Raw genomic sequence first — 27149 nt, 5'->3', positions numbered from 1 at the left:
CAAGTTCGATGTTTACCCAAACACTTAAAAAAAGAAAAATGAATGCGTGCGGAAGCACACGCATGTGTACATAGTCGGAGTGGTCTTCTCCTACTCCCAAAGATTTAAGATTTTCCTCTTTGGTTTAAACGTCAACAACCATTCCTCGTTCAAGGCAGATTGCATTAGTATCATCAACCTTTAATGTGCTTTATCCTGATCTGAAACCGATCCAAGAACAGGACCTCATGGTCTTCTTTTAGTCCAAGACTCTCGATCGAAGCTGACAAATTCACATGGAAGAAATGGACTGAGATGTGTTTGATGCGGGTGCGAAATTTTCAAGATTTTTATAGTTTGTGTGCAGCTTGTGAAACATGGCCGAGGTGGTCTGAAATATGTGAAAGCCTAGTGAAAAAGCGGCAAGGAAGAGTGACTCTAGTCGGAATGATTGAGTTCTTGATCTTGTCGGTTCAACCAGGGCATTTTGCTTGTGGTAATAGATGTTTCGATTTGGAGTGCTGCAATGTGATCGTGCAGAGCTGATAGATATTTGGCGCAGAATTCGTTGTCCAGAGATTTCTTGATCTTGGAGTCGCCTCACTTGACTTCTTCGATGGTTTGATCCTCTCACCAACGGTTGATTTGCTTCACCAGCTTTGCTTCCACGTTGGAGATGATGAACATTAGCCAAGCCCTCTTTCTTCTTTTCCTTTCCTTTTTTGAACTACAAGGCTACAACCAAACGGTATTTGCTTTGAGCAAGCAAATGTACCTTGAATCAAAGATCTTTGAAGGAGTGACACTGCATTTCACCAAGACTCTCCCAACTGTGCCCATTTTCTTTTTCTACCATCACCCGACTTCGTGATTAAACAGGTATCTACTCTCCTCAGTATCACCATGTCGCAGTGTTCAATTCTAGCAAATTAGCAGGGTTTCATCGCGCAAACAAACGATACTTGAATGCTACAGCAGTTTGCATTCTGGTGAAGTGATGTCCGCAAGCACAGGAATAGCTACCATTACAAGGTTGGAGGGACACGACTTCAAGTTTAACATCCAAATTGCACAGGGAAAGGTCACATTGGCCGTCTAAAGTCAATGGAACAGCAAAGTATGAACCCTTACATGCCACCCTGTAAGTTGGAGGATAAGCCAACGAAATCTGAACAATCGACTGTCAAGGTCTCGAGTTCTCAGGGAAGTCTTGACTCTTGAGCAAAGTGTAACGGGGAAAGCACACAAGCACAGTGTTACTTTCCACTTCCCAAATTGTAAGTTAGTCATCTAAATTTGGCAAAGACCACATGTAAGTTGTATATTCACAGCTTAATTACGCGAATGCCAAAGAAGATAAAATCCACAAAGACAAGATTGTTCAAGCCATTCACTACTGACTATTGACAGTAACACCTAATTGCCTTTCAAGGTTGTGCTGGTTGCTAACCTCTCAAAGCATCTATGCACCAATATCTTGACAGGCAGTAGCATCATCTTTTGGAGGTGTGTCAGTACCATTCCCCTGCAAAATCAAATAAAATCACTGTACTTTCAAGTATCCCAAAGAAATAAGACAAGGCAAGCCTAAAACAGAGCTACAAAGTATTTACCAGCGTATCGGTTGGTTGAACTGAAGAGTGATTAAGAGTTTCCAGACTATTTCCGATGGATGGAAATTTATTAATATCCCAACCAAGAAGCTTGCATACAGCTCTTCCATAAGCCCTGTGAGCCCTCTTCTTCGTCTTCCCTATTGTTGTGGAATGCTGAAGTAGCCCAGTGCACCCCTTGAACCTCTTCCAAGGCTTCTTTCCAACACCAGCACAAACCAAACAACCAAAATCACCATCTCTATATTTAGTATTGTAGTAACTCCTCAGTTCAGCATTCTCTGTGAACAGCATAGTAAAGAACTGTACAATTTCGCATTCCCCGTCCTCATCCCCATGCAACACTTCTTCATCATCATCACCCTCATCTTCTGCTTCATCATCAGCCTCCTCCTCACCGTCACTATCTGAACCAGACATGCAATTGAAAAAAGCATGGCAAGCTTCAAGGACCTTTTGATGCCAGCTTTCAGAATCTCCTTTTTCCTCAGCCAAATCTGAGTGATTCGCAGAAGTTGATGGAGACTTAAAAGGAGGCCACTCAGATGCTGCCATGCCAGCACGGTCTACAGGGCTTTCACAGGGCCATTTGATGCTGGACACTGGTATTGACATAGAATCCTGCACAATCCAGTCATTTAGTACTTAAGATCATGATGAAGAGCTTGACTGTGATATGAATTTCTCAGAAGAAGAATAGACAGGAGTATATCCATTCGGATAATAGAAAAAAGGGAAATGGATATGAGCATCTTAACAACAAAATATTTTGTCAGAGGTAATATCATTTGTTCATACATTAGCGTCCGGACAATTTATGGACACAATGATTTTCTCTGTACCGCCACCCTGTAATGTTAAATTTAAGCAGATTAGAGAATTTCATCAAGCATCTCAAAGAAATTAGACAAGGAAAAGCACCCAACTGAGCCAAATATATACCTGCATATCACCTGACTGAACTAAACAGTGACCAAGAGCTTCTGAAGTATTCTTAATTGGTGGAAAACAATTGATATCCCAATTGAGAACCTTGCAAATAGCCCTTGCATAGGCCTTGTGAGCCAGCTTCTTTATCTTCCAAATAGTAGTGCAGTGCTGAAGAAGCCCATTACACCCCTTGAACCTCTTCCAAGGCTTGTTTCCAACACCAGCGCAAACCAAACAACAGAAATCGCCATCTCCATATTTACTCTCATAATAACTCTTTAATTCAGGATTCTCCATAAACAGCTTCATAAAGAACTTAATGACTTCACATTCCCGACCGACATCCCCATCCAAGAGATCATCTTCATCTTCATCATCGCCATCATTTTCTTCTTCATCATCTTCATCATCAGCCTCCTCATCACCATCACTTTCTGAACCAGATCTGCATCGGAAAAAAGCATGACAAGCTTGAAAAACCTTCTGATGCCACGTCTCGGATTCCCCTTTCACCACAGTCAAAACTGAGCAACTTGATAGAGATTTAAAGGAACGCCATCCCGATGCTGCTGTGTCAGAACTGTCAACAAGGTTTCCACAGGGCCAATCAACACTGGAGGTTGGCAACGGTACAGACTCCTGCACACAATGGTTATCATATATTTTAAGGATATGGCAAAAAACTTGTTCTGATAAGAATTTACCCTCACAAGGAGGAATTAGAAATATTACCTAACAGAAGTATAGTAGCCCTATCATATTCCGCTTAATGTATAACTAGATAATATAGAAGCATCTTGAGGAGAAAAATAGCTAATTGTCATATTAATAGTTTGCTCTTCCAGATCTTGAGTTGAAATTTTTAGTGACCTAAAGCAGAAATTACCAAATATTTTCATCTGGCCACTGTGGTTGTTATCGTTAATAAATGAAAAATGCAAGTCACATTTCGATTGTTATCTACAGTTAACCAGTATCGCAGGTAAATGCATTTCAGTAGACAGCAATGTCATTGCTCTGAATGATATCTAATTTCTTAGTTTTGTGACAATCATCTTACAGAGCACTGTAGCAATTTCTCTTCATCAGCTCCGGCATCTATGTTTCCCCTGTTTAGATATTTTACACCCGTGGAATCATCTTTTTTGGCAGCAGTCTGCATATTCAAGGAAATTCTTTAATACACCTCAGTCACTTAAAGCGAGCAAATCACGTGAGAGGAATTCCATAGCCAAAAACAAAACCTTCTCTCTTACTGGGCCATCAGTCTTCCCTTCTCCATTGATCCCTGGTACTGAAATTTCCTCGCCATGATTTTCAATGGACTTTGTAGCATTATCTTCTTCAGAAACTGTCTGCTATCCATAACAAAGGACACAACAGCAAATATACCATCAGAGTAATATCAACAACAACCAGCCTCAAGGAACATCGGGTTCATTGACATTCTCAAAGTGACTAATCATTATGTGTAATCAATGACCTCTCCAATCATCAACTCATTAACATTCCGCATTGCATCGTTGCTTGTTTTCTGCCCAAATTGACCATTTTTGTCCCTCCCATGAGATATATCATAGATCCTCTAAGAACATAGCTCACAAACATCCAAGAACCAAAATAACACAAGAATTAGCCCCATACCTGCAATAAACTCGGACCCACCAAAGAGTGACTCAGCGGCTTGCCCTTTGCAACAATAAGAGGCAATCTCTCAACGTCCCAACCCATGACTCTACAAATGACCAAGCCAAAAGCCCTATGAGCCCGCCTCTTCTTCGTCTTGGAGATGCTGATCGAATGCTGCAAAACCCCATAACAGTTCTTGAACTTCCTCCCACTCATCTTACCCCCTCGCGCGCCACACACAAAGCACCAAAAGTCCCCGCTCTCGTCATTCCTCTCGTAATACTCCCTCAACTCCCTATCTTTCACAAACACGTCCAACATAAACTTGTACTCCTTGCTCTCCTCTAACCCGCCATTATCGCCCTCCACACGATCCTCCTCCACTTCATCTCCATCTCCATCCTCCTCCTCCTCCTCCTCCTCCTCCTCGTCGCCATCAGAATCGCCGACTTTTGCAAAAATACTGCGGCATTGCTCTACAGCCCTCTGCTGCATTACTTGCGCGACCATCTTGGCTTGCTCCTCGGCGGAGGCGGACCGGGACTTCTGGCCGGAATCGGGCTCCTTCTGCTCCATGGGGGGCCATGCGGGAGAGGGCTGGGTGATGGGTTCTTCCTCGCACGGCCACTCTTTCCCGGGTTGCTTCGGTTCTTCGCTAGTCTCGTGCTTCTGGCCCGTCTTCTTGTTCTTCTTCTTGGCGGGGGCAGAGTTCTGTTTCTTGAAAGGCGTGGGGTTTGAAATGGGGATGGGTCGTGAAGAAGAGTGGTCGGGGAGAGGAGGGTTTGGAGGAGGGCCTTGGTGCCACAGGGAGTGGAGGTAGACAACCTCGTCTCTCAGCCTCTGCTCCAAGGAGGGATCCATCGTCGGAGGAGACGAAAAAGATGTGATTTTTCTTCCTTTTCCTACGAGGTTCGTGAGAGGTTTTTCCAGGAACTACAGAAGGAGAAGGACTATTTTATATGTTCTGTTGGGACTAGTGCGCATCGCAACTGGAAAATGGGAAAATCCATGGCTTCCAACGATGAGAATTGAATGACAGTAATAATACGGTCTGGAAAATTAGCTAAAGATGCACTGGCGATTTTGGGCGTGACATCCCTTCTCTTCAGTTTCTGGAGAAACTGGCATGCTACACCCGCGGCGCCTGTGGAATTTTTAGCATTCTTCAAAAATTAATCTCTTATTAGTCTCTTTTCGTCAATTACAGAAAAAAAAACAAAGAAGTCAAAATAAAAGAAATCCCTGATACTTATATAGAGCGTATCTCTTTGGATTTTCCGTTTCAACGGATTTGAATTTTACATTCTTGTTCTCAATTAAATATATATATCTAAAATAAGATATTGTGGGTATCTAAGGAAGAAAAAGACGTACCGGTTAGCCCCTCTTCCTTTTATTTGTAAGTACCTTGGCACTAGATGATTTTTAGCAAAGAAGGATATCAATTTCAAAGGCCATCATGATGTGTGTCTATAAAAATAAGAGATAATAAGGTAATAATTTGGAGGTATTGGATTTTAATTATTAATGATAGATAATTTTCTCTTTACATTTTTAAATTGAGATGAGATAATGGTGTTCTGGTCATAATTTCAAATCGGAAAATTAGCTATATATATTTTACAGATACATATAGACAGCACAAATTATCATATTTCATCTCAAATAATTGACTACAAGGGCCTGTCCTATAGCTCCCTAATTATTCATTCTCGAACTTTGTGATATTTAAAATAAATAGATGCGTGGGAAGTTTCCCATCTTTGCCGCACAAGTTCCACAATATCCATTAAAAGTTCAGTTATTTGTTTAGAAATCTATCATAATTAATCTTGAATAATGATTTGTTCTGGAATTGTTTATTTAAATTATCACGCTGTTCGGCAAAATAAATAAAAAATCAAAATAAAAGAAGAGGAATTGTAGAATCGAGTCCGAAGCTCTCGAGAATCAGCAGGGTCCCAAGTCCTATGACAAATTTCCAGAGCCCACGGGCCAGGACCACGTCTCAAGGTCCAGAAATTGCGGCAGATGTCCCCACCATAGGTTCGCAGTTGTAGAGTATCGTAGAATACTTTCCGTATGTAACAAGAATGATCAGTTCCCAGTTCGGTCCGATTCTACCTTGAAAACGGGAACCGGACCAGGAGCACCAGTTCCCAAAATTGGGAACCGTGGACCGGACCATTTGATCCTAGGACCAGGAATCGGATCCGACCATTGGCTCCGGTCCGATCCGATCCGGTTCGGTCCAACAAAATTAGCTTTACTTTTTACACTAAAGAGTAACCACGCTCCGAATTCGGAGCAGCTCGATCAAATCCAATTCAGTTCTCGAGCAATTCAACAAAGCTAATCACGTATGTTTCCACGTACAAAATATTCAAACTTCATTTTTGTAATTCACACTTTGTGTGTTTCACACTTAACCTTAACTATGAAGGCTATGAACAATTTGTTTAAAAGTTGTGCTTAACTTAAGTTTTATAGACAATCTCTCTTATACTCTTTGAATTGGAGTTTGAAGTGCATTGTAGGTCTCTTGGAGCCTTAGTCTCACATCAAGTAAAAGATGAAACTAACAAGTAGATTTTCTTTATAAATAAAAGAGTAATAAGAAGATTTTTAATGGTATTTTGGCCACATAAATTTTGGTTGCCATAAGTTATAATGTTTATATATTTTATATATTCTATGTATATAAATTATATATTAAAAAAATTAGTTCGGTCTCGATGAATCCGGTTCAATCTGGTTCTCACCTTGGAATCGGGAATCGACCACCGGTCCGGCAATTTTCGGTTTGGGACGATTCCCGTTGCACACCCCTAGTATGTAACCCAAAAAAAAAAAAAAAAAAAAAAGGCTACTTTTGGTGAAATTTTTAAAAATATATTATATGATAAATTATAGGAAAATGCCAAAGTACCCCTGATCGCACGCATGTTCTTAAAAAAATCGGAGCTGGACTTTTCTTTAAAAAAAGAAACTCATTGAAATAAGTTATTTGAATTCAACTGACCTTTTCTTTTTTCGCTGGTGCTAAAAATGGTCGTCTGATTGAATACCTGCTAGTCGCATACCCATTTCGGCCAATGGGCGTGACAAATTTGTTCGAAATTTCCATTTCTCCCAATTAAGATCGTAATGTGACTAAACGTAAGCCAAAAGGGCTCAATTTCTTTTTGTTTCGCTGAGAAAGCCAATTTTTGTAAAGGGCACAACACTACGAGTGACATCCTGTTCTAATGATGGTGTGATCTAGAGACATGGTTGGTTACATTTCTACCTCATTTTGCAGTTTTGTTGCTTGACTTGGAGGCAAAGGGAGGAGAACGGATTGGACCAAAGGATTGGAGGATCAAAGGCTCGACCGAGAGAAGAAATATAAAGAAAGAAACGGGCTCGAAAGAGAGAGTTAAGGTTTCGAATTTAAAAGGCTTGGAAAGCATGGAGGTGGCGGCCTGCAAAAAGCGGAAGGAGGGCTTGACCGAGGGCATCATGGACTGAAAGGAACCTAAGGAAGCGATTCTCGCACACAACAAATATGTGGCAAATGGTATATGTGTATTTTTGGAGATTTAAGGATTTACGACCTCCCCATTCTCCTCTTTGAGCTTGTTTTCTGATATATATTCTCTCGTCTAGGGATCCGGGGCTTATTTTGTGCTGTTTGCATGGCTCACGCGAGTTTATCGGAAGGAAATTGAAATTTCGGGATAGACATGTTCTTGCCCACCGGTTGAAAATGGGTGCGCGACCATCATGTGCTCGCTCGAACGGAACGGCCATTCTTAGCGTCGGTGATGGGGGGTTCTGTTGGAAGACAGTGACTTGATTCGGGAGGCATTTTAATAAAAGTCACGTTCTGAGGGGTCATTGGACAAAATCCATCCAATTTGTCTATCATTTAGATTAAAAAAGAGGAGAAATTATTCTCCTTTTCTTCCATTCCTTGCCGATCCCGATCAACCAAAGACTTAATTCCTCAAATACTATCAACAAATTCCTCTGAATTCATCACCTTCCATTCCACTCCCAGCGATGGTTTGAATTTTTGATTCCATCGCTCGGACAACGCCATTGTTTTCTCTACTCTACCGGACGAAGACTCCAGGAAAAAAGCAGAATATTCAAGCAGAAGCAAACCCCTCAACCACCATTCATGGCTTCCCCAGTCTTCCTCCTCCTCCTCATCTTTCTCTCTCTCTCCTCCCTCTCCGCCGCGAGCTTCCACCGGACCAAGCTCCTCCGGTCGTCCTCCATCTCCGAACCCGAATCTGACAACTCCTCCACCGACTCCCCAACTCGCTTCTTTGAAGTCACCAAGCCCATCGAGCTCCCCAACACCAAACCCTGCTCCTACCTCATTTTACGGCACGATTTCGCGTACACCTATGGCAAGCCCCCAGTTCTCGCCAATTACACCCCTCCATCGACTTGTTATTCGCAGAAATTCGCAAAGATCGTGCTCGAGTGGAGCGCCACTTGCAAAGGCAGGCAATACGACCGGATTTTCGGGGTTTGGCTTGGTGGGGTTGAGCTTCTCAGGAGCTGCACTGCCGAGCCGAGAGCTACAGGGATTTTTTGGAGTGTCAAGAAGGACATTACCAGGTATTATCCGTTGCTTATGAAGAACAGTACTCTCGCTGTTTATCTTGGCAATGTTGTGGATAGCACCTATACAGGGGTTTACCATGTCGAGATAAAGTTTCATTTTTACCCTGCTGACGATGAGCATTTGTTGGGGAATGTGGGAAATTCGAGGAATTCGGTTCCTGGGCATGGTTCGAATGCGGATTTGATCTTGCCCATTTCGAGAAACTTGCCGTTGAATGATGGGTTGTGGTTTGAAGTCGAGAATGCTACTGATATTGAGACGAAGGAGTTTACTGTTCCCCTGAATGTTTACAGGGCGGTGCTAGAGGTTTATGTGTCTTTTCATGAGGATGATGAGTTTTGGTATGGGAACCTCCCCAATGAGTATATTGAGGCCAATGATCTTACTGGGGTGGATGGGAATGGCCCTTTTAGGGAGGTTGTTGTGAGTCTCGACGGTGACATAGTCGGTGCGGTTTGGCCTTTCACGGTGGTATACACAGGAGGGATCAATCCTCTTTTGTGGAGGCCCATCACCGGCATTGGATCATTTAATCTCCCTACATATGATATCGAGATTACACCCTTTTTAGCAAAGATATTAGATGGAAAGCTCCACGAATTTGGCTTCAGTGTCACGAATGCTTTGAATGTGTGGTACATTGACGCGAATCTGCATCTTTGGCTGGATGATATGAGCACAAAAACTGCAGGGGAGCTTCTGACCTACCAGTGCACGCCTCTAGTTGTTTCTTCAGTGTTGGATTTTAAGGGCTTAGATGGTAAGTTTTTGATTGGGGCAAACCGGTCCATATTGTCCAGTGGATGGGTGCAGTCATCTTATGGGAAAATCATGACCACTTGGAAGCAAGAATTCAATTACAGTAACGTGATGGTCATGGGGAATGATGGGAATCTGCAAATTATTAATCAGCTTATCCATTTCAATGACAGCGTCGATGCCAAGAGCCTGGACTCCACCCTTGCATCCATCCGAGTGTACAGAGATTTCCCGCTGTATTTATACTCCGACTATGTGGATCAAGGAAATGACACTTACTTATCTATTGCGAACCTCACGTTTACTTTTAATGAGAAAAGGGATAAGGATTCTGGCTTCAAGCTCTCGAGTTGTTCGCTCAACAATATGCAGAAAGGGCAGGGTTACATGACCGTGAAGAATGACTTGGTAGTCAGTGGGATAGCCAGTACTCAAGAAGTGTACAAGTATGACGGCAGTGTACTCTGCTACTTCAGAAATGTGAGTAGCTCAAATTACACAATTCTTTATGATGACATCGTCAAAGGATGTGAGGAAGGAGCAGAGTCTCGTTATGCATCCGGATCCAACATATGGTGGCCTTCTCGAACTCAGAGGGTTTATCAGATTTAACCACATAGGGATGCCTTAAAACTTCCTGTCATCTCATCTCTTAGCTTGTTTATGTACCCAAAATGAAGATCATCAAAAATCGGCATATACGTCGTCAAGCACTCTTGTGGGTGTTCATTGGAGCTCTTGTCAAAATTCCAAGCTTGATTTTCTTTTCCTTAATAGAGTAACCGTATAGGGTAGTTTCATTTCTGTGGCTCTTTACATATCGTGAATTTTTCAACTGAGCAGGTATGAGATTCAACTATGCAATTTCGATTCAGATAGGGACACGCATTCTTTTGAATCTAACTTAATTAAGTGTCGAAGCTCACTCTTTTTCAGAGACAATCAAGAACTAAACACGCTCCATCTTGAATGCCAACTCGCTTCATAAGGGTTTATCAGAGGGACATTTGAAACCAAGACATCAGTGGAAGCTTAGCTGCGAAAAGATTCTTCCTAAGCCACAAGAAACATAAGTGGGAGGATTATATACATAGCTCTATAGCTTTATTTGATGCAAAACAGATTGCAACCTATTTAAAAGCTCTAGTTAGGTCAAAATGTTTATGTTGTCTGAAAAGACAGAGAATCCCCAAGATCTGATTGCATGATGAAAATGTGGGGTATAACGTAATTAAGTGGGGCACCATTAGGATATGTCCAAACCAGGTCCATTTTGGTTAAATGCGTGATCATCTTCCGGGAAGTAAAGGCATTTTCCTGGGACAAGAAGAATCTGCTCAAAGATTGTGAATGATCAACCATGAATGCAAAATACTGTACTCGATATACATGTTGGGGATTCTTATTTTTATTTTCCAAAATAACAAACATAGACCAAGGGGATTGAGAAATAAGAACTATTGTTAGGAATTGTTAAAGCAGACAGATTAACCAGCAAAAGAGAATGAAGATGCAAATTCATACCATTTGTTGCCCTTGACACTCAGCAAACATAGGCAATACACTAAGAAGTACATAAGCAACGTGTTCTCGATTAAGAAGAAATGTTAAGAGACCAAAAATAGCAAACAGATAAATTTTGACGTGGAAGAGCTTTCCTATCATAAAAAAATCGGCACATCAAAATACTTTGATTTGCCATCTAAAGTGGATGGAACAGCAAAGTGTAAAACCTTATATGCCACCGTGTGCTATATAAGTTGGAGGATAAATCTGAACAGTCGACTGTCAAGGTCGAGATCTCAGGGAAGTCTTGACTCTCGAGCAAGGTGTAAAGGCGAAAATCGCTCGCGCACGGTATTACTTTCCACTTCCAAAGGGTAAGTTAGTCATCTAAATTTGGCCAAGACCCCATGTAAGTTTTATATTCACAGCTTAACTATGCGAATGTCAAGAGAAGATAATATCCACAAAGCCAAGATTGATATGCAAAGATGAATGAAATTACGGGTCTCCTCGTTTCAGTGATCCTTCTTTTAATGCATCCACACCACAGATCCCCAGTGCAAATCTTTCTTTTTTCAGCCAATCCTAATATAGAAGACCTTGAGATAACAAAACAGAAACAAATTAATAGCATAGTAAAGAACTTAACAATTTCACATTCCCCGTAGTCATCCCCATGCAACACATCTTCATCATCATCGCCTCATCTTCTACTTCGTCATCAGCCTCCACATCACCGTCACTATCTGAACCAGATGTGCAATTGAAAAAAGCTTGGCAAGCTTCAAGGACCTTTTGATGCCAGGCTTTGGGTTCTCCTTTTTCCTCAGCCAAAACCGAGTGATTCCCAGAATCTGATGGAGACTTAGAAAAGACCACTCAGATGTTGCCGTGCCAGCACGGTCTACAGGGCTTTCACCGTGCCATTTGATGCTGGACGCTGGTGTTGACACAGAATCCTGCACAACACAGTCATTTAAGACTTAATGATGAAGAACTTGACTGTAATATGAATTTCTCAGAAGAAGAATAGACAGGAGTATATCCATTCAGATAATAGAAAAAGGGGAAATAGATATGAGCATCTTAACCACAAAATATTTTTTCTGAGGTACTATCATTCGTTCGTACATTGGCGTACGGACAATTTATGGACATGAAAATTTTCTCCGTACCGCCACCCCGTAACGTTAAATTTAAGCAGATTAGAGAACTTCATCAAGCATCTCAAAGAAATTAGACAAGGAAAAGCACCCGACTGAGCCAAATATATACCTGCATATCACCTGACTGAACTAAACAGCGACCAAAAGCTTCTGAAGTATTCTTAATTGGTGGAAAACAATTGATATCCCAATTAAGAACCTTGCAAATAGCCCTTGCATAGGCCTTTTTAGCCAGCTTCTTTATCTTCCATGTAGTAGTGCAGTGCTGAAGAAGCCCATTACATCCCTTGAACCACTTCCAAGGCTTGTTTCCAACACCACCACAAACCAAACAACAGAAATCGACATCTTTATATACACTCTCATTATAACTCCTTAATTCAGCAGTCTCCATAAACAGCTTCATCAAGAACTTAATGACTTCACATTCCCCATTGGCATCTCCATCCAAGAGATCATCTACATCATCATCATCATCATTTTCTTCTTCATCATCACCATCACTTTCTGAACCAGATCAGCATCGAAAAGAGCATGACAAGCTTGGAAAACCTTCTGATGCCATGTGTTGGATTCACCTTTCACCTCAGTCAAAACCAAAGCAACTTGATAGAGATATAAAGGTACAACTTCCCAATACTGATGTGGCAGAACTGTCAACAAAGTTTCCACAGGGCCATTCAACACTGTAGGTTGGCAATGGTACAGAATCCTGCACAAGATGGCCATCATGTATTTCAAGGATATGGCAAAGAACTTGTTCTGATAGAAATTCACCCTAAAAAAGAGGAGTTAGACACTTACCCAGCAGATGTATAGTAGCCTTATCATATTCCCCTCAAAGTATATGTAGATAATAAAAAAGCATCTTGAGCAGAAAAGTAGCTAATTATCGCATTATTAATTTTTTCTTTAAGATCTTGAGATAAATTTTAAAAGTGACCTAAAGCAGAAATTACCACATATTTTCATCTCAGTCACTTAAAGGGAGCAAGTCATGCGAGAGGAATTCCATCGCCAAAAATAAAACCTTCTCTCTTACTGGGCCATCAGCCTTCCCTACTCGATTGATCCCTGGTATTGAAATTTCCTCCTCGTAATTTTCAACAGACTTTGTAGCAGCGTCTTCTTCACAAACTGTCAGCTATCCATAACAAAGGACACAACAGCAAATATACCATCAGAGTAATATCAACAACAACCAGCCTCAAGGAACATCGGGTTCATTGACATTCTCAAAGTGACTAATCATTATGTGTAACCAATGACCTCTCCAATCATCAACTCATTAATATTCTGCACTGCATCCTTGCTTGTTTTCCACCCAAATTGACCATTTTTTTTTCCTTCCACAAGCTACATTGTCCACATCTTCTTTATTAACACCGACATTTTCCTTAATCTCATTCTCACGCTACATATATCATAGATACTCTAAGAACATAGCTCGTGAACATTCAAAAGCCAAAATAACACAAGAATTAGCCCGATACCTGCGATAAACTCGGACCCACCAAAGAGTGAATCGGCGACTCGCCCTTAGCAACAATAAGAGGCAATCTCTCAACGTCCCAACCCATGACTCTACAAATGACCAAGCCAAAAGCCCTACAAGCCCGCCTCTTCTTGGTCTTGGATATGCTAATGGAATGCTGCAAAACCGCAGAACAGTTCTTAAACTTCCTCCCACTCATCTTGCCCCCTTGCGCGCCACAAACAAAGCACCAAAAGTCCCCGCTCTCATGATTCCTCTCCTAATACTCCCTCAAGTCCTATCTTTCACAAACACGTCCAACATAAACTTGTACACCTCACTCCCCTCTGAGCTGCCATTATCGCCCTCTACACGATCATCCTCCATGTCATCCCCATCTCCGTCGTCGTTGTCCTCTTCCTCCTCCTCGCCATCGGAATCGCCGACTTTTGTAAAAGTTCTGCGGCATTGCTCCTGGGCCCTCTGCTACATTAACTGCCCGGCGATCTTGGCTTGCTTCTCGGCGGAGGCGTACCGGGACTTCTGGCCGGAATCGGGCTGCTTCTGCTTCACCGTGGGCCACGCGAGAGAGGGCTGAGTGATGGGTTCTTCCTTGCATGGCCATTCTTTCTCTGGCTGCTTCGGTTCTTCGCTTGTCTTGTCCTTCTGGTGCTTCTTCTTCTTCTTGGTGGGGGCGGAGTACTGTTTCTTGAAAGGCGTGGGGTTTGAAATGGGGATGGGTCGTGAAGAAGAGTGGTTGGAGAGAGGAGGGTTTGGTGGAGGGCCTCGGTGCCACAGAGAGTGGAGGTAGACAACCTCCTCTCTCAGTCTCTGCTCGAAGAAGGGATCCATCGTCGGAGGAGACGAAAAAGATGTGATGTTTCTTCTTTTTCCTTCGAGGTTGGCGAGAGGATTTTCAAGGAACTCCTCGTTTGGTCGGGACTCGTGTGCATCGCAACTGGAAAATGGGAAAATCCATTGCTTCGAACGATGAGAATGGAATGACGGGACGTAGCTTCGAAAGATGCGGTGTCAGTTTTGTACAAGTTACTGCATGCCTTGGAAAAAGTATAACACCCGCAAAAACTAGTATTGTGACCATATATTCTCCATTTCTTCATTTTAATTGTTCTCGATTTGTTCTTTATCAATCAAATAACAATTTAAATCAAAGTAGTTCTTAAAGAGCTCTATTAAAAACACGCAAGTTCTGCACATTTGAAGTCTCTGCACGCATGCTGGCATGTGCTAAAAATAAAAAGTTTTGAAACTCAAGGAGAAATTAGGAACAATTCTACGCAGAACGTGTTTTCTTAATATCAATGTCATCTACAGTATATGCAATAATAACCATCAGACTTCTCCTTATTAATATTATTCTGATTTGTACAATTTGAAGCTGTGGTACAAATGTACAGTTGAATCATGCAATTCTTATTTGCACATTGAAAATTTATGGATCATTGTCGTTAGATATCAATGTATCTTCTATTTTTTGTGATTATAATAAAAACATTTTAAACAATTTGCACATTTCTAATGTTCTTAGTTGAATGAACAACCCATCAACCAATATTTGAATACTTTCCAATTAGGAATCTGAATCGCGGGAGTATTGATGCTTTGGGGTTATATAAAGTGTGTAAGTCATTCATTGTTCATTGATTTCTCCTTAATTTATGGATCATCGTCGTTAGATATCAATGTGTCTTCTATTTTTTGTGATTATAATAAAAACATGTTAAACAATTTGCACATTTCTAATGTTCTTAGTTGAATGAACAACCCACCAACCAATGTTTGAATACTTTCCCATTAGGAATCTGAATCGTGCAGGAGTATTGATGATTTGGGGTTGCATAAAGTGTGTAAGTCATTCATCGTTCATTGATTTCTCCTTATTTTGCTTAGTAAATGATCTTTTGGGATGAGATCCATCCGTAGGTAGCTATGATGGTTGAGCTTTACTATCTCATCGCCGAGAGAACAAGTTCGAATCTTCGGATGCTCGCGACTTATGTGGAGGTCTTAGGGGTGGTTTACTGGGCCAACTCTTCCGAAATTTTACGTCTAAATAGTGGCTTGCGACGACGTCCAATGGTGCCACCAAGCATCGGAGGGTGGTGTGACCTCGAATAGCATAAGCAAAAGAGAGTCTCCAGCGGTTCCTTGGTTACCAGAAATTAAAAAAAAAAAATGATCTTCTGGGATGAGGCTTTGAGATTCATCTCTTCTCATCGAAGAAGAGAGAACTATGGCCAGCCATGGCTGAAATAGAAATGGACTGAGATGTACAACAATTCTTGGTTTTAGAGATGTCGCGGGGGTGCGGCTTGGTGGGAAAAGTTTTGGTTCTAAATAGAGAGCACTGACGCCGGATTGGACCTAGTGGAGACCGACAAGGGGCCGGCAAGGTTCCTATGAATTTCTGTAAGTATTCTATTACGCCATCCCTATAAGCTACAATCGAAGTTTTCGCCTTCATCATGATGCTAATGTTAACCCAGCATAGTCGTATTTGCAAGCAATATACTCATCTGGTTTGCCTTCTCAATTCACAGTTTCTTATTATCGGCACAAAATATCAAATACCAGGAATCATAGTAGACCTGTACCAATTAGATGCTTCATCGCTCCCGCTGTATTTTAGCCATTAGATGCATGAGACAGTTGATGCACTGTTATTAAGCACTTTATTTTCTAAATTTAATGGTTGAAATGCATTGTTAGGCTTGCTTAGGATTCTTAGTCAAGGAAAAATCAGAGAATTTTAAAACTCTCCTGCCCTACAATCATAGCATTATTTTGCAGGGTGGGATATGAAAATAAGATTCATCCTAAATATTGAGATTATATTAGCCCCATCCAAGTAAACACCATCTTAATGGAAAGAAGGACAAAAATTTTAACTTAGGGTAATATTTTCCTTATTAGGCAAATAATAAACTAGAAATGAAATAAAGGTTTATATCCTTTTCTTTGGACCCACAGGAATCAAGCTTTTTCTCCCAAGAGTGCGATCCACATTGACTTTGTTGAATATGGCTCAGACAAAGCCTACTTTAGTCGAGTAGCTAGTCTTACCAATTATGTTACCAAAACTTTTCAGTGATGTTCACAAATTCCATATTTTGCACTAAATAAATAATATTATTAATGAATTCCAGCAACTTTAAGTTTTTATTTTCACAAATCAAACTTATCGACACTTTTAATTTGGTGATTAAATTTTCACATCTCATTTTTCAATTTTATCAAACAAGTTCGATGTCTACTCAAACAGTAAAAAGAGAAAAATGAATCCATACAAAAGCACCCGTATATGTTCTTCATATCTCCAGAATGCGAACACTCGGAGTTGTTTTCTGCTGCACTCGAAGCTTATGATTTTCCTCTTTGGTTTGAACATCAACATCCTTTGCTCCGTCAAGGAAGATTGTATTAGTATCGTCACCCTTTAATGGGCTATATCACGATCTGAAACAGATCAAAGTACAGGACTTCAAATCTTCTTTTAGTCAAAGAAAGTCGATCGAAGCTGACAAATTCAAACAAGAGAAGTGTATAACGCAGGTGTGAGAATTTCAAGAATTTTAGTTTGGGTAGAGCTTGTGAAAATATTTATCCTTAAACAATTATTGTTGGATGAATGGCTGTTCTTTTAAGGATCAGTAGTATGTAGACATGCATTCTTTTGAATCCAAGAGAAGTTAAAAATCTCATGAATCTGACTTAATTAAGTATCGAAGCTCATTCCTTTTTTCAGAGATAATGAAGAACTAAACACGCTCGATCTCAAATGCCACCACGCCTCATAAGGGTTATCAGATGGACATTTGGAACCAAGACATTAGTGGAAGATTAGCTGTGAAAAGATTCTCCCTAAGCCCTAAGAAACATATGTGGAAGGACTATATATATAGCTTTATTTGATGCAAAACAGATTGCAATCTATTTAAAAGCTCTAATTAGGTCAAAATGCGTATGTTTGCCTGAAAAGACTAAAAGAATCCAAGATCCGATTGCATGATGAAAATGTGGGGTATGACGTAATCAAGTGGGGAACATCTGGGGTATGTCCAAACCTTGTCTATTTTGCTGAATAGTGTTACTATCTTCTGGGAAATTAAGGTAATTTCCGGGGACAGGAAAAAAATCTGCTCAGAGATTGTTAATGATGCAACATGAATGCAAAGAACTGTACGTCCATCTATATGTTGGGCATTTTTTTTGTCAAATAACAAACATACACTAGAGAGATGGAGGAAGAAGAACTATTGTTACCAAATGTTAAAAACAGGCAGATTAACCATGAAAAGATAATAACACACAAAAAAAAAATGAAAAGATACGGAGAAATGCAACTTCATTCCAATTGTTGCCCTTTACACTCACATTTAGATAAGGCAATATGCTAGGAAGCACACATCATAGAACATGTTATTGTTAACAGACTGAAAATAGTAAACAGATAGATTTTGATACGGTAGAGTTTTCCTATCATAAAGCGAAATCGATACATTAAAATACTTCTGATGTGGTAGAGCTTTCCTATCATAAAGGGAAATCGATACATCAAAATACTTCTGATGCGGTAGAGCTTTCCTATCATAAAAGGAATACGGCACATCAAAATACTTCGATTCGCCTTCCCCTGCAATTGAGAAATCGTGATACAATTTTATCAAAGAAGATGTGTAGGATATAGCTAGATGCAATTAATATACTGCAATCCTAATTAATACAAGGGTGTTAAGTTCAAAGATAATAAGGTGATATAGTTTAAGCAGGTAAATGGCATCCTCCTCCCAAATGCCTAGATTATGCTTACGCACCTTATGCAAACCAAACAGAATGATAGCAATGCTAACAAGAAGAACCATAACAATAACAAATTAAATTGATATTCATCTCATGGACTAGAGAGCTAAAGTTACTGCAAGATGACGCTGTGGTCATCCCTGGCAATTGGCAAGCAAAAGATACCGTGAAATCTCTAATCATCAGCTGGGACTCGATAGCGAGGTAATAGAAAACCCAAATCAGACCTTGCAGACCTCGCGCGCAGAGAGAGAGAAAGAGAGAGAGAGAGAGAGAGAGAGAGACTAGTTGATGTGGTATCTCATGTCTTTACTCCTAAGAAGCAATTAAAAAAACAGAAAAGTGCTTGGAAGTGTCGTTATATCCTTCTTCTCTAGCCTAATACTAGGCAGATTAGGGTTTTAAAGAACCTAGCTACTTGCTAGGGTTTCTTCAAATGGAGATCAGTGCTCTCGAGCTTAGTTGTAATCAAAATTCTCCAGCCAAAAATTTGGCTTCTCAAGAATCAGCAACGTCACATTCTTACTCGTCGTAGCAGTATACCTATATCATTTCGATGGGAAACAACTTCATGCTATAGCAAGTTTCGCTTTCAGAGAAGATATGCCTTATCAATTAGGGAAATAGAGACTTTACCGCGCTCGAGTAGTAGCAAGATCTTCAAGATTCGCTGACGGGGACGTTATTGTAGCCCTCAACTTTGGCCTTCATTGCACTTCTTCTCCTGCTCTTCTTCTTATAAGGGATTCCTCGAGCCTTAGCTTGAGAGTCCTTAACTTCGCGAAGATACATCCGGATCGAGCCGCTGGCGAATGGGTTTGCTTCCGGTAACCCACCGTTCTCTTCATAAGCAGCTCTCAGCCTTCCGATGAGCGCATCAAGGCTTCCCCAAGCTTGTCGCAGGGGACACGTGCACGGGCCCGGTGGCTCGGGCTGCCCGAAATAGATGCAGCCGTGCAAGTGAACCTTAGTCTTCCCGAATTGGTCGAGGTAGCGAAGGAAATCAAGCACATGGTTTGAATTGAATTGGGTTATCGCGATGGGGGGTCTTTGATTCCTTAAGTACTGTCCGAAGGTATTCCAGTCTCTCCTCTTCTGCGACTCGTAACGACTCAACGGCAGCACCCTTTGCTGGTGGTGTTGATCGTTTGGGGAAGCCGTAGATCTTGACGATCCTTCAGCCATGCCTTTCCCCTTTTCGATTGACATCTAGTGCTCTAGGGTTTTCTTTTTTTCTTGAAAGTTTTCAGTAGTAGGTGTAACACGGGTCAGTTTATCCCTACTTGCTATTCAAGAGAACAAAGCAAGGAGGAGGAGGAGGAAGGAATATGGGAGGGGAGAGGAGGGGAGAAGAGAGGAGAGGAGATAAAATAAAATGGAGAAAAAAATGTTCACATCAACAGGCAATATGAGGAGACATGCTATGGTCCCCATGAAAGTGCTTTAGCTCTCTTTTCTTCCTCATTCATGTTATTTTCTTCCTTTAATTAATGTCTAGATGCATTATTAACCGTCGAGGCATTACCGTGTTGTCTTGTACGCTTCTACTGTTTCCGTCACCCCAGCAATCATTGTTATTTAATATTTATAGACGTATTATTTGACTTCTTTTGTTAGGAATTTCATGGAATTTACGTTTTTTACTTGTATGGAAATTAAAAATATGCGAAACCCTTTAAATTAAATAATAAAATATTAACATGTGGAATCGTACATAACATTTTCATAAGTTTTTAAAACATAATTTTTTTTATTTCTGCATTTTAGATGGAATTAAAGTCACAAGTGTAAATCAGATGTCTAGCTGATAAGTGGAGGCAAACAAGCGAAATTTGATTTGGTCACCATGCCAAAGAGCAAGCTATGTTTAACTTGTTTGTCGTGAAAAATGGGTGTACTTTTTTACTTTTCTTACTTGTATGTGCACCAATTTCAGGTAATACAAGTGCAAATGTATGGGGACTACAACCATGTTGAACAATTGAGTGACAAATCATTTTCACTTGTTGTTCACTCCGGTATAAGTAGATACATATTATATACATAACAAGCGCAAGTAAGGATATTATGGGCAACCCGGACATAATATGTGCTTCAATTGAAAGTGAAAAAGACCTACCCAAAAGGCAAAATTTTAATCACAGTTTGATGTGCTTGGATCTATTTACAACGCACTCCAAAGACTAAGCGTGAACCGAATTCAGATTTTTATTTTCTTAAATCCTGGTTAGATAAAACAAATTTCCCTTTGCAATGTATAGTCATTTTTCCCGGGATTCGAAATATACGTAAAATTCGAGTGAAACTTAGGAGTTAACTAGGGTTTCGAAATGGTCTTTTTTGGGTCCCTGATTGTGTGTAGTCCTAACTTGACATAGCTACTGGGTCTCCGCTCCTTCTGTCGTTGATTTGCATTATTGGAGAATGGTGTCTTCGCATCGTTTCTCTCTAGCATGAAACAAAGGAAGGTGACGTAGTATTCAAGGGTGGTTTTCTCGTAAAAAGAGGATGATTCCAATCATAGTTCTCCCATTCTCCTTTTAGCTTTCACCACATGGAGAATGTTTTACAGATTAAAAGTTAATTAGAGAGTCAGGTGATATTCTTTCACTGTGTAAATCATGTAGGACTACAGCAGAAATCTTACATAATCTCTCACAAAAAGGGGCTGGTAATCCCTTTTTGTGGTCCTAACTTCCTTTAAGTCATATCCATGCTTTCTCATATTCCACATCCGTTACGACTCATTTTAATTTAAACGTACAATTTTCTCATTCATCTTATTTTACCAAATCCGTATAGCCGTATAATACGAGACAAGTCATAATGATATCCATGGATGAGATTAATTAGTGTCACATCATAAAATAGTGTTATCCTCTACATTTATGAGGTGAGTTGGCTTCTTTAGTTTACCCCATTAAATGAATGACGCGTCAGTGTAAATTAAGATCTAAATGGTTTAATTGGTAAAACGAATCATCAAGCGCAAACCCTCTCTCTTACCTCATGCATACGCAAACACAAATAATTAAGCGTCTAATCTACTTTCTGTCACGCAATATCATACTAGTTAAATGATTTTTTTGTGAAAATTGAAGCATGATATAATTAAGTGTCTAATTTTTTTTTCCCGCAACTTGCAGTGAGTTTGATCGACAGATATATAAGCTTAACGCATCAATAATGCAGCGTGCTTTAAGTAGCTTTCCAATGGAACAAATTGAGAATGACAGAACTCGTGATAGATGCCTCTCAAAGTCAAAACCACACCCGAAGGTTGTGACTGATATTTGCAGACAAGAAATGATGTTGTGCTCTAGTTAGGTTTTTCTCATTAAATCTTGAATGAACCTGTAAAATATTTAGCAAGTGTATTTATTGAAATGCTCTAATCAAGAAACCAGGTTATTAGACGCCCATTTCTCGTAAATAAAAAATCCGCATTTCATTTTATGAGAAGAAAGGGACCGATCTCATCATTTTCACATGAGAAAAATCGATTCTTTTTTTTTTTTTGAATTTGAATAACTTGTAAGTGTATACAATTTACCCTCTCTGCCCAAAAATAAATAAATAAAAGAGAGGCTAATTCCCCCTTGAAATGGGAAAATTGCAAATAAGAGAAAATTAAATAAAAATATTATTTTCCTTAAGGTCATAGAGAATTATTCTTGTCCTCTGGTTTAGCGGTGAAATAGCCCATCCACCAAAAAGCCAGATTGATTATTTCCCAGTAAAATACAATAATTAAGCTAAAAAAATGTTTCCTCTCTTTTTGGGGTCGGAAAAGTCAGATTCTTGAAGATTTGTTACTTTTGCACACACGCCAATGATCTTATTTTACGGAATATTAGTAATTAATTAACACAAAATGCCATTGGTGACTCGGATTGATGAATGGGTTCAACTTTTAATTTCTTTTTCTCTTTTCTTTTCCCAACTCACAGTAGAATTAGCACTCGCAACATCACATCATTTCCCAATGTCATCGCAAGTCTACAAGTGGCAGTGAAAAGCCATTGCGACTGTTGTGTGATTTGCAACCTTTTTCTCTTTTGTTTTCTCGAATTTGCACCGACGAAAGAAGGGGGAAAAATAAAACTCGACGCAAAGGACTCCATCAAAACTTAGTAAAATTTGCCCATTTGATTCTTTCGAAAGAAATAGGGTTCACTCGAACTTGCTAGTGAACTCCGAGATCTTAGAGATGACTTCAAAAGGATAAGTAACGCCTATTGATTCATGTTTACAATTCGGTTTAATTCTTATTTGAAAAATAATATATATATATATATATATATATATATATATATTTTAAGTATAAATGAAGAGATTGTTGTGTGTAGGAGTAATCGTCCTCAAGTGGGTTGGTCCCCACCCTAAAACTTAGAACTAGTGATTTTTAATTTTATTTTATAGTCTCTTTTATTCCCCATAGATGGGAGTTTCTTAACATTTAAAGAAAAAATAATTTACTAATTAGAGTTTGTTTAAAAAAAATTAAAAAAATTAAGAAATCTGGGCTACTATGTCAGTCCAATTCCTTATGTGAAACTAGGAATTGGACCTACCCCTCGAGAATCACTTAGAATTGGTCAATTCGATCCGCTTCTAAAGTTGGACCGGGACCAATGCACATTCCTAATCATACTAATGATTATTCGAAGAACTTAAAAGGGCCTAATTCTAGGGGGGGAAAACCCAAACTTTACCTTCAATCCTAATTCTTTGGGAAATTTTAGAGCAAAAGTTGAAAGCTATGACTTCATTATAAAGGAAGAACTTTCCATTTTAACAAAGTTCGGCTCCTCCCGGTGTTTGGAGATTCCAAATCATCTAAATTACATATAATTGTATTTATTTTGATTTTATTAGTACTGGCGAAAGTTTAGAGTTGAGAGCTATAATTCTTAGTTTATAAAGATAGATCATCTCCTTCTAAGAAAGTTTGGTTCTTTTTTGGGTTAAATGTTTGATCATATTATTTTTGGAGCTTCCAAATCATCTAATTAACTTATAATTGTGTTCATTTTAATTATATTAGTACTTGGGAAAGTTTAGAGCGCAAGTTGAGAGCCATAGAATACCTCCACTTATTTTTGTAAAAAAAAAAAAAAAACACCAACTTTAACTCTTCTCTCAAAACTACCCTCGTTAGCTCTCTGTGAAGAAAATTGTCGTTAGCCGTTCTAAATTTCCCTAATTTTCATATAAAAAAAGTTTTATTAAATAATTTTTCGCGTCACCTTGCCAAACAACTAATAATGATTTTGGAATAGAGGATTAAGGAAGGTAGATTTGATATTAGATTGACAGTTTGTGATGTTTCTTTACACACAGAAGAAAAGGTCAAGATAAATTTGAGACGGGATTTAAAATTGATGACAGGTAAATTTAGAACTAAACTTTAAGTTTGGGGTTTTTCTTTGACAAAAGAAAAAGGTTATAATAGAATTGAGAATCGATTTACGGTTTGCGATATTTTAGGGAATTAGGCCTACCTAAATAGTGAACCTGAGACCACATCGATGATAGTTAAAAATGAAAAATTAAATATATGCAGCGAAGATAAAGTTAATAAGGACTAAGCTTTCCATTATGAAGATATCAAAGAGAGATTTGGGGTCGGGTACGACTATATAATAAAAAATTACATAAAGCGATTCATGGGACGAATTATTGTTGTTTGGAAAGCGCTGTTGCTGTCGTCTTTTAGTGTGGCCAACCTTACTAAAGTAATTTCTATTTTTCGAATAGTCATAGGTTACGTCGTACAGCACTTTACTCCTCCAATGCTTGCTCTTTTCTTCTGTCAAACCTCCATTCATGTTGAAAAGAGAAATTTGATAGGTCGTTCATCTTATTCATCGTGCTTTTGAATTAATTTTGTGACTTTTTCTTGTATTTTGATATTCTATGTGTTCTATTTTGCTCATTCGTTACGCAATCCATGTCAAGCGCTATTAAAAATTAATCATTCTTTTTAATTGTTTTCTATTTTTGAGATGGAACACATGTGACATGTCTCACAACGGCACCACCGACAACTGGTTTTTTTTTTTTTTTTTTTTTTTTTTTTTTTTTGTATAAGAAAGTTAAAGCTGAATCTCCAATCCCTATTTTATCACTTATAATAAACAAGGTAACTTTCTAGAAGGTAATGAAAATTATGTTGTACTATGAACTCAAATTGAGATCTCAACAGTGTTCTTATCTTTTTGAGTAAAACAACATAAATTTTGAACTAACAAGATCAGTGATGGCTTCAGAGTCAATTCCAATAACCATCATATGAGAATAAAATCATTCTGCAAAATTGAGTCTCAATTACAGTATCTTAAGTTTTGCTCGTGTCAATGAATGACACATTCGTACGAATGGAAAACTCACAGGACCAATCACCCCTTTCGTTTCCTATTAAGCCCCTGCCCCAGATCGATGAATCTAATCATATCACCTAATTCGGGTACATGTTAGGAAAACCCGACCTAGGGAGTGACAAGACGTGGCCTGAAAGTAATTTTGAACCGAACACGTCGAGATTTTAGTTTTGATTCTTCAACTATAAGTCAAACATTTGACCACTTGGCTAGCTTTTTCGATCCACTCTTTTAATTTTTTTACGGGTACGCGGAAGCAGCATATAATGGCACGGATCCTTCGCTTTCGGTCCTTGGTCTCAAATCATTCATCAAATGTTCATCGTCACACCATCAAATGCAATAATCTTTATTCTAAACTGTTAATGCTGGATTTTTATTTGCATGTTGCGTGGTCCATGAGATTAGTGGGGTATTGCTTGGTATTTGCCGTCTCGGATGAGATCCTTGATCATAAAAAATGACAACATAGTTTAATACCGTTGAGGTCTTTTTTAGCATAATGTATACTAAAAAAGAAACCTTTCGTAAGTTCTTATATGATTGTTTTCAAATTGCCAACTCCTTATAATTTGTCCGTCTTTTTAAGTCACCCATTCTCATATCAAATCACCGATTTCAATTTCACTCATTTACCACCCTTTTTTTTTAATTAATTTTATTGCAACGCTCATTTGAATAGCTTTTATATCGATTTACGGATTTTCCCTTTGTGTAACCTTACGGCGCATCTATGCGCACAATCCTCCAGCTCTTCTGAATTCACATGAGTAGAGAGGGAGGTTTGCATCTATTTGATGGCTATTAGCTTTTGACTAAATTTAGATGGCGATTAGCTGTTTGATGATCCTAAAAGAAAGGTGGTCGTATTTGTCACCTTGAATGGAGAGCGAGTTTTGCTCTCCTCCCCTTAATTCAAGCTCTAACGCAGGAACAACAACCCCCGCTCTCTTCCTCGACATGTATAAAAAGCTTTCTCCACCGATCGATCACCGCACGCCCTCTCTAGCATCTCGAGAAGCCCAATCCATAAGGAAACTAATAACAATGGCGAGAACTCTCGAGGCCGCCGCTCTCGTCGCCACCGCCCTCTGCCTTTCCTCCCTTCTCGGCTTCGCCTATGGCCACGAGAAGCTCGACGTCGTCGGCAAAGTCTTCTGCGACACCTGCCGCGTAGACTTCGAAACCAAAGTCAGCTACGGTCTAGCAGGTACTATTGCGTGTTGTTGATATATGCATGCCGGGCGTATGGCCTGAGCTAAAATGTAACGAGAGCTATGTGGGATTGTGTTGCAGATTCCAAGGTCCGCCTGGAATGCCACAACCGTACCTCCGGGGCCCTCACCCTGTCGGCCGAGGCGGTCACCGACAAGACGGGCGAGTACAGATTGGAGGTCGAGGGGGACCACGAGGAGGAGATATGCGAGGTGCAATTGATCGAGAGCAGCGAGCCCGAGTGCAGCAGCCTCCTGGAAGGCGCCGTGCACAACGCTCGAGTGGCTCTCACCAATAAGAACGGCGTCGCACAGCCGGCCCGCTTCGCCAACGCGCTCGCCTTCGCCAAGAAGGAGACCCTGGCCGACTGCGCCCAAGTCCTCCTCGAGATGGGCGTCTTGCCGCCGGGCCTGGGGCAATGATCAGACAAAAGGATGAGGACCAGATGGTGGCTGGGGCGGGCCACTCTCGCCAATATTCTAAAATAACCAAAAGTTGTGGGAGAGAATTTCAATTTCCAAATTTGTGGGCAATCCTGAGGCTGTGTCATTGTATGCGACGTCCATGAATTTATAAAGAAGAAAAAAAAAAAAAGTTTTTCCTATTAACATCTCTACTTCTGCATATGTACAACTGCCTTATTATTTGCTCCATAAACCAAACTTCCTGAGCTTTCAATCAGGAAAGTGCCATTCCGCAAAACCAAACGGAACGATGACATCGATAATCACCGAAACAAAATGCACGAGAAAGAACCTATGACGATCAATCGATGCCGGCGAGGCCGCCGATGGCTTTGAACCGGATCTTCCCGGTGGTCGGGTCGCCAACCACGATCTCACCGCAGGAGGTCCAAATCATGGGGTTCCTGGCCTTCACGCCCTTGAGCTTCCTGATCCTCTTCCTGAACGTGCGGTCAATCCGCTTCCCCAAGTGAATCCACATGTACCCCCGGTCCTCTCCACGAATCCCACCTCGATCAATTCCTGGAGGGGCAAAAGCCCGACCGGGAGCTCGTGCTGTTCGTAGAGAGAGAGAGGATCCACTGGAGTG

At 40.1% G+C, this 27149-nt stretch overlaps 4 protein-coding genes and 1 pseudogene across 10 annotated transcripts; 2 read left to right on the top strand and 3 right to left on the bottom strand.

The window, feature by feature from the left end:
* Nucleotides 1-938: 938 nt before the first annotated feature.
* On the bottom strand, nucleotides 939-5288 carry LOC104450092. 6 transcript variants are annotated; one of them, XM_039316158.1, is made up of 8 exons: nucleotides 4167-5288; nucleotides 3767-3880; nucleotides 3583-3678; nucleotides 2535-3161; nucleotides 2391-2441; nucleotides 1593-2213; nucleotides 1430-1504; nucleotides 939-1269 (listed from the first exon to the last, which is right to left on the bottom strand). In XM_039316158.1, the coding sequence occupies exons 1-7, from the start codon at nucleotides 5010-5012 to the stop codon at nucleotides 1442-1444; spliced, it is 2418 nt and encodes an 805-aa protein (XP_039172092.1). In that variant the 5' UTR covers nucleotides 5013-5288; the 3' UTR covers nucleotides 939-1269; nucleotides 1430-1441. The 6 variants fall into 6 exon arrangements, with proteins under 6 accessions (XP_039172092.1, XP_039172091.1, XP_039172094.1 ...); XM_039316157.1 differs by having other exon boundaries at nucleotides 1013-1504; XM_039316160.1 differs by having other exon boundaries at nucleotides 1013-1504; nucleotides 3779-3880.
* Nucleotides 5289-7563: 2275 nt separating this feature from the next.
* On the top strand, nucleotides 7564-10409 carry LOC104450091 (peptide-N4-(N-acetyl-beta-glucosaminyl)asparagine amidase A). Its single transcript, XM_010064514.2, has 2 exons — nucleotides 7564-7710; nucleotides 7800-10409. Exon 2 carries the CDS (start codon nucleotides 8317-8319, stop codon nucleotides 10141-10143), a length of 1827 nt encoding a protein of 608 aa, XP_010062816.1. The 5' UTR covers nucleotides 7564-7710; nucleotides 7800-8316; the 3' UTR covers nucleotides 10144-10409.
* A 1088-nt stretch (nucleotides 10410-11497) lies between these two features.
* LOC104452064 lies at nucleotides 11498-14697 on the bottom strand (annotated as a pseudogene).
* A 2200-nt stretch (nucleotides 14698-16897) lies between these two features.
* Nucleotides 16898-19908, bottom strand: LOC104450090 (protein LIGHT-DEPENDENT SHORT HYPOCOTYLS 7). Of its 2 annotated transcripts, none has more exons than XM_010064513.3 (2): nucleotides 19135-19908; nucleotides 16898-17154 (listed from the first exon to the last, which is right to left on the bottom strand). In XM_010064513.3, the coding sequence occupies exon 1, from the start codon at nucleotides 19705-19707 to the stop codon at nucleotides 19159-19161; it is 549 nt and encodes a 182-aa protein (XP_010062815.1). In that variant the 5' UTR covers nucleotides 19708-19908; the 3' UTR covers nucleotides 16898-17154; nucleotides 19135-19158. The 2 variants fall into 2 exon arrangements, with proteins under 2 accessions (XP_010062815.1, XP_010062813.1); XM_010064511.3 differs by lacking the exon at nucleotides 16898-17154 and adding an exon at nucleotides 18027-18331 and having other exon boundaries at nucleotides 19135-19905.
* Nucleotides 19909-25790: 5882 nt separating this feature from the next.
* Nucleotides 25791-26672, top strand: LOC104450089 (olee1-like protein). The gene is made up of 2 exons (XM_010064509.3): nucleotides 25791-26091; nucleotides 26178-26672. Exons 1-2 carry the CDS (start codon nucleotides 25842-25844, stop codon nucleotides 26516-26518), a joined length of 591 nt encoding a protein of 196 aa, XP_010062811.3. The 5' UTR covers nucleotides 25791-25841; the 3' UTR covers nucleotides 26519-26672.
* The last annotated feature ends 477 nt before the right edge of the window (nucleotides 26673-27149 follow it).

The sequence above is a fragment of the Eucalyptus grandis genome, chromosome 6 (genome assembly GCF_016545825.1).
Source record: "Eucalyptus grandis isolate ANBG69807.140 chromosome 6, ASM1654582v1, whole genome shotgun sequence".
Lineage (NCBI taxonomy): Eukaryota > Viridiplantae > Streptophyta > Magnoliopsida > Myrtales > Myrtaceae > Eucalyptus > Eucalyptus grandis.
This window is presented reverse-complemented; position numbering and strand designations above follow the sequence as displayed.

What these genes read in the sequence shown, in the direction of transcription:
- LOC104450090 (XM_010064513.3), bottom strand. Translation starts at nt 19,707, where the DNA reads ATGTCAATCGAAAAGGGGAAAGGCATGGCTGAAGGATCGTCAAGATCT.
- LOC104450089 (XM_010064509.3), top strand. Translation starts at nt 25,842, where the DNA reads ATGTATAAAAAGCTTTCTCCACCGATCGATCACCGCACGCCCTCTCTA. An exon ending in AGTCAGCTACGGTCTAGCAG is followed by an intron (nt 26,092 to 26,177) that starts GTACTATTGCGT and finishes ATTGTGTTGCAG; the next exon opens with ATTCCAAGGTCCGCCTGGAA.
- LOC104450091 (XM_010064514.2), top strand. Translation starts at nt 8,317, where the DNA reads ATGGCTTCCCCAGTCTTCCTCCTCCTCCTCATCTTTCTCTCTCTCTCC.
- LOC104450092 (XM_039316158.1), bottom strand. Translation starts at nt 5,012, where the DNA reads ATGGATCCCTCCTTGGAGCAGAGGCTGAGAGACGAGGTTGTCTACCTC. An exon ending in TTCAGTCAGGTGATATGCAG is followed by an intron (nt 2,442 to 2,534) that starts GTATATATTTGG and finishes TTAACATTACAG; the next exon opens with GGTGGCGGTACAGAGAAAAT. An exon ending in TTCAACCAACCGATACGCTG is followed by an intron (nt 1,505 to 1,592) that starts GTAAATACTTTG and finishes TTGATTTTGCAG; the next exon opens with GGGAATGGTACTGACACACC.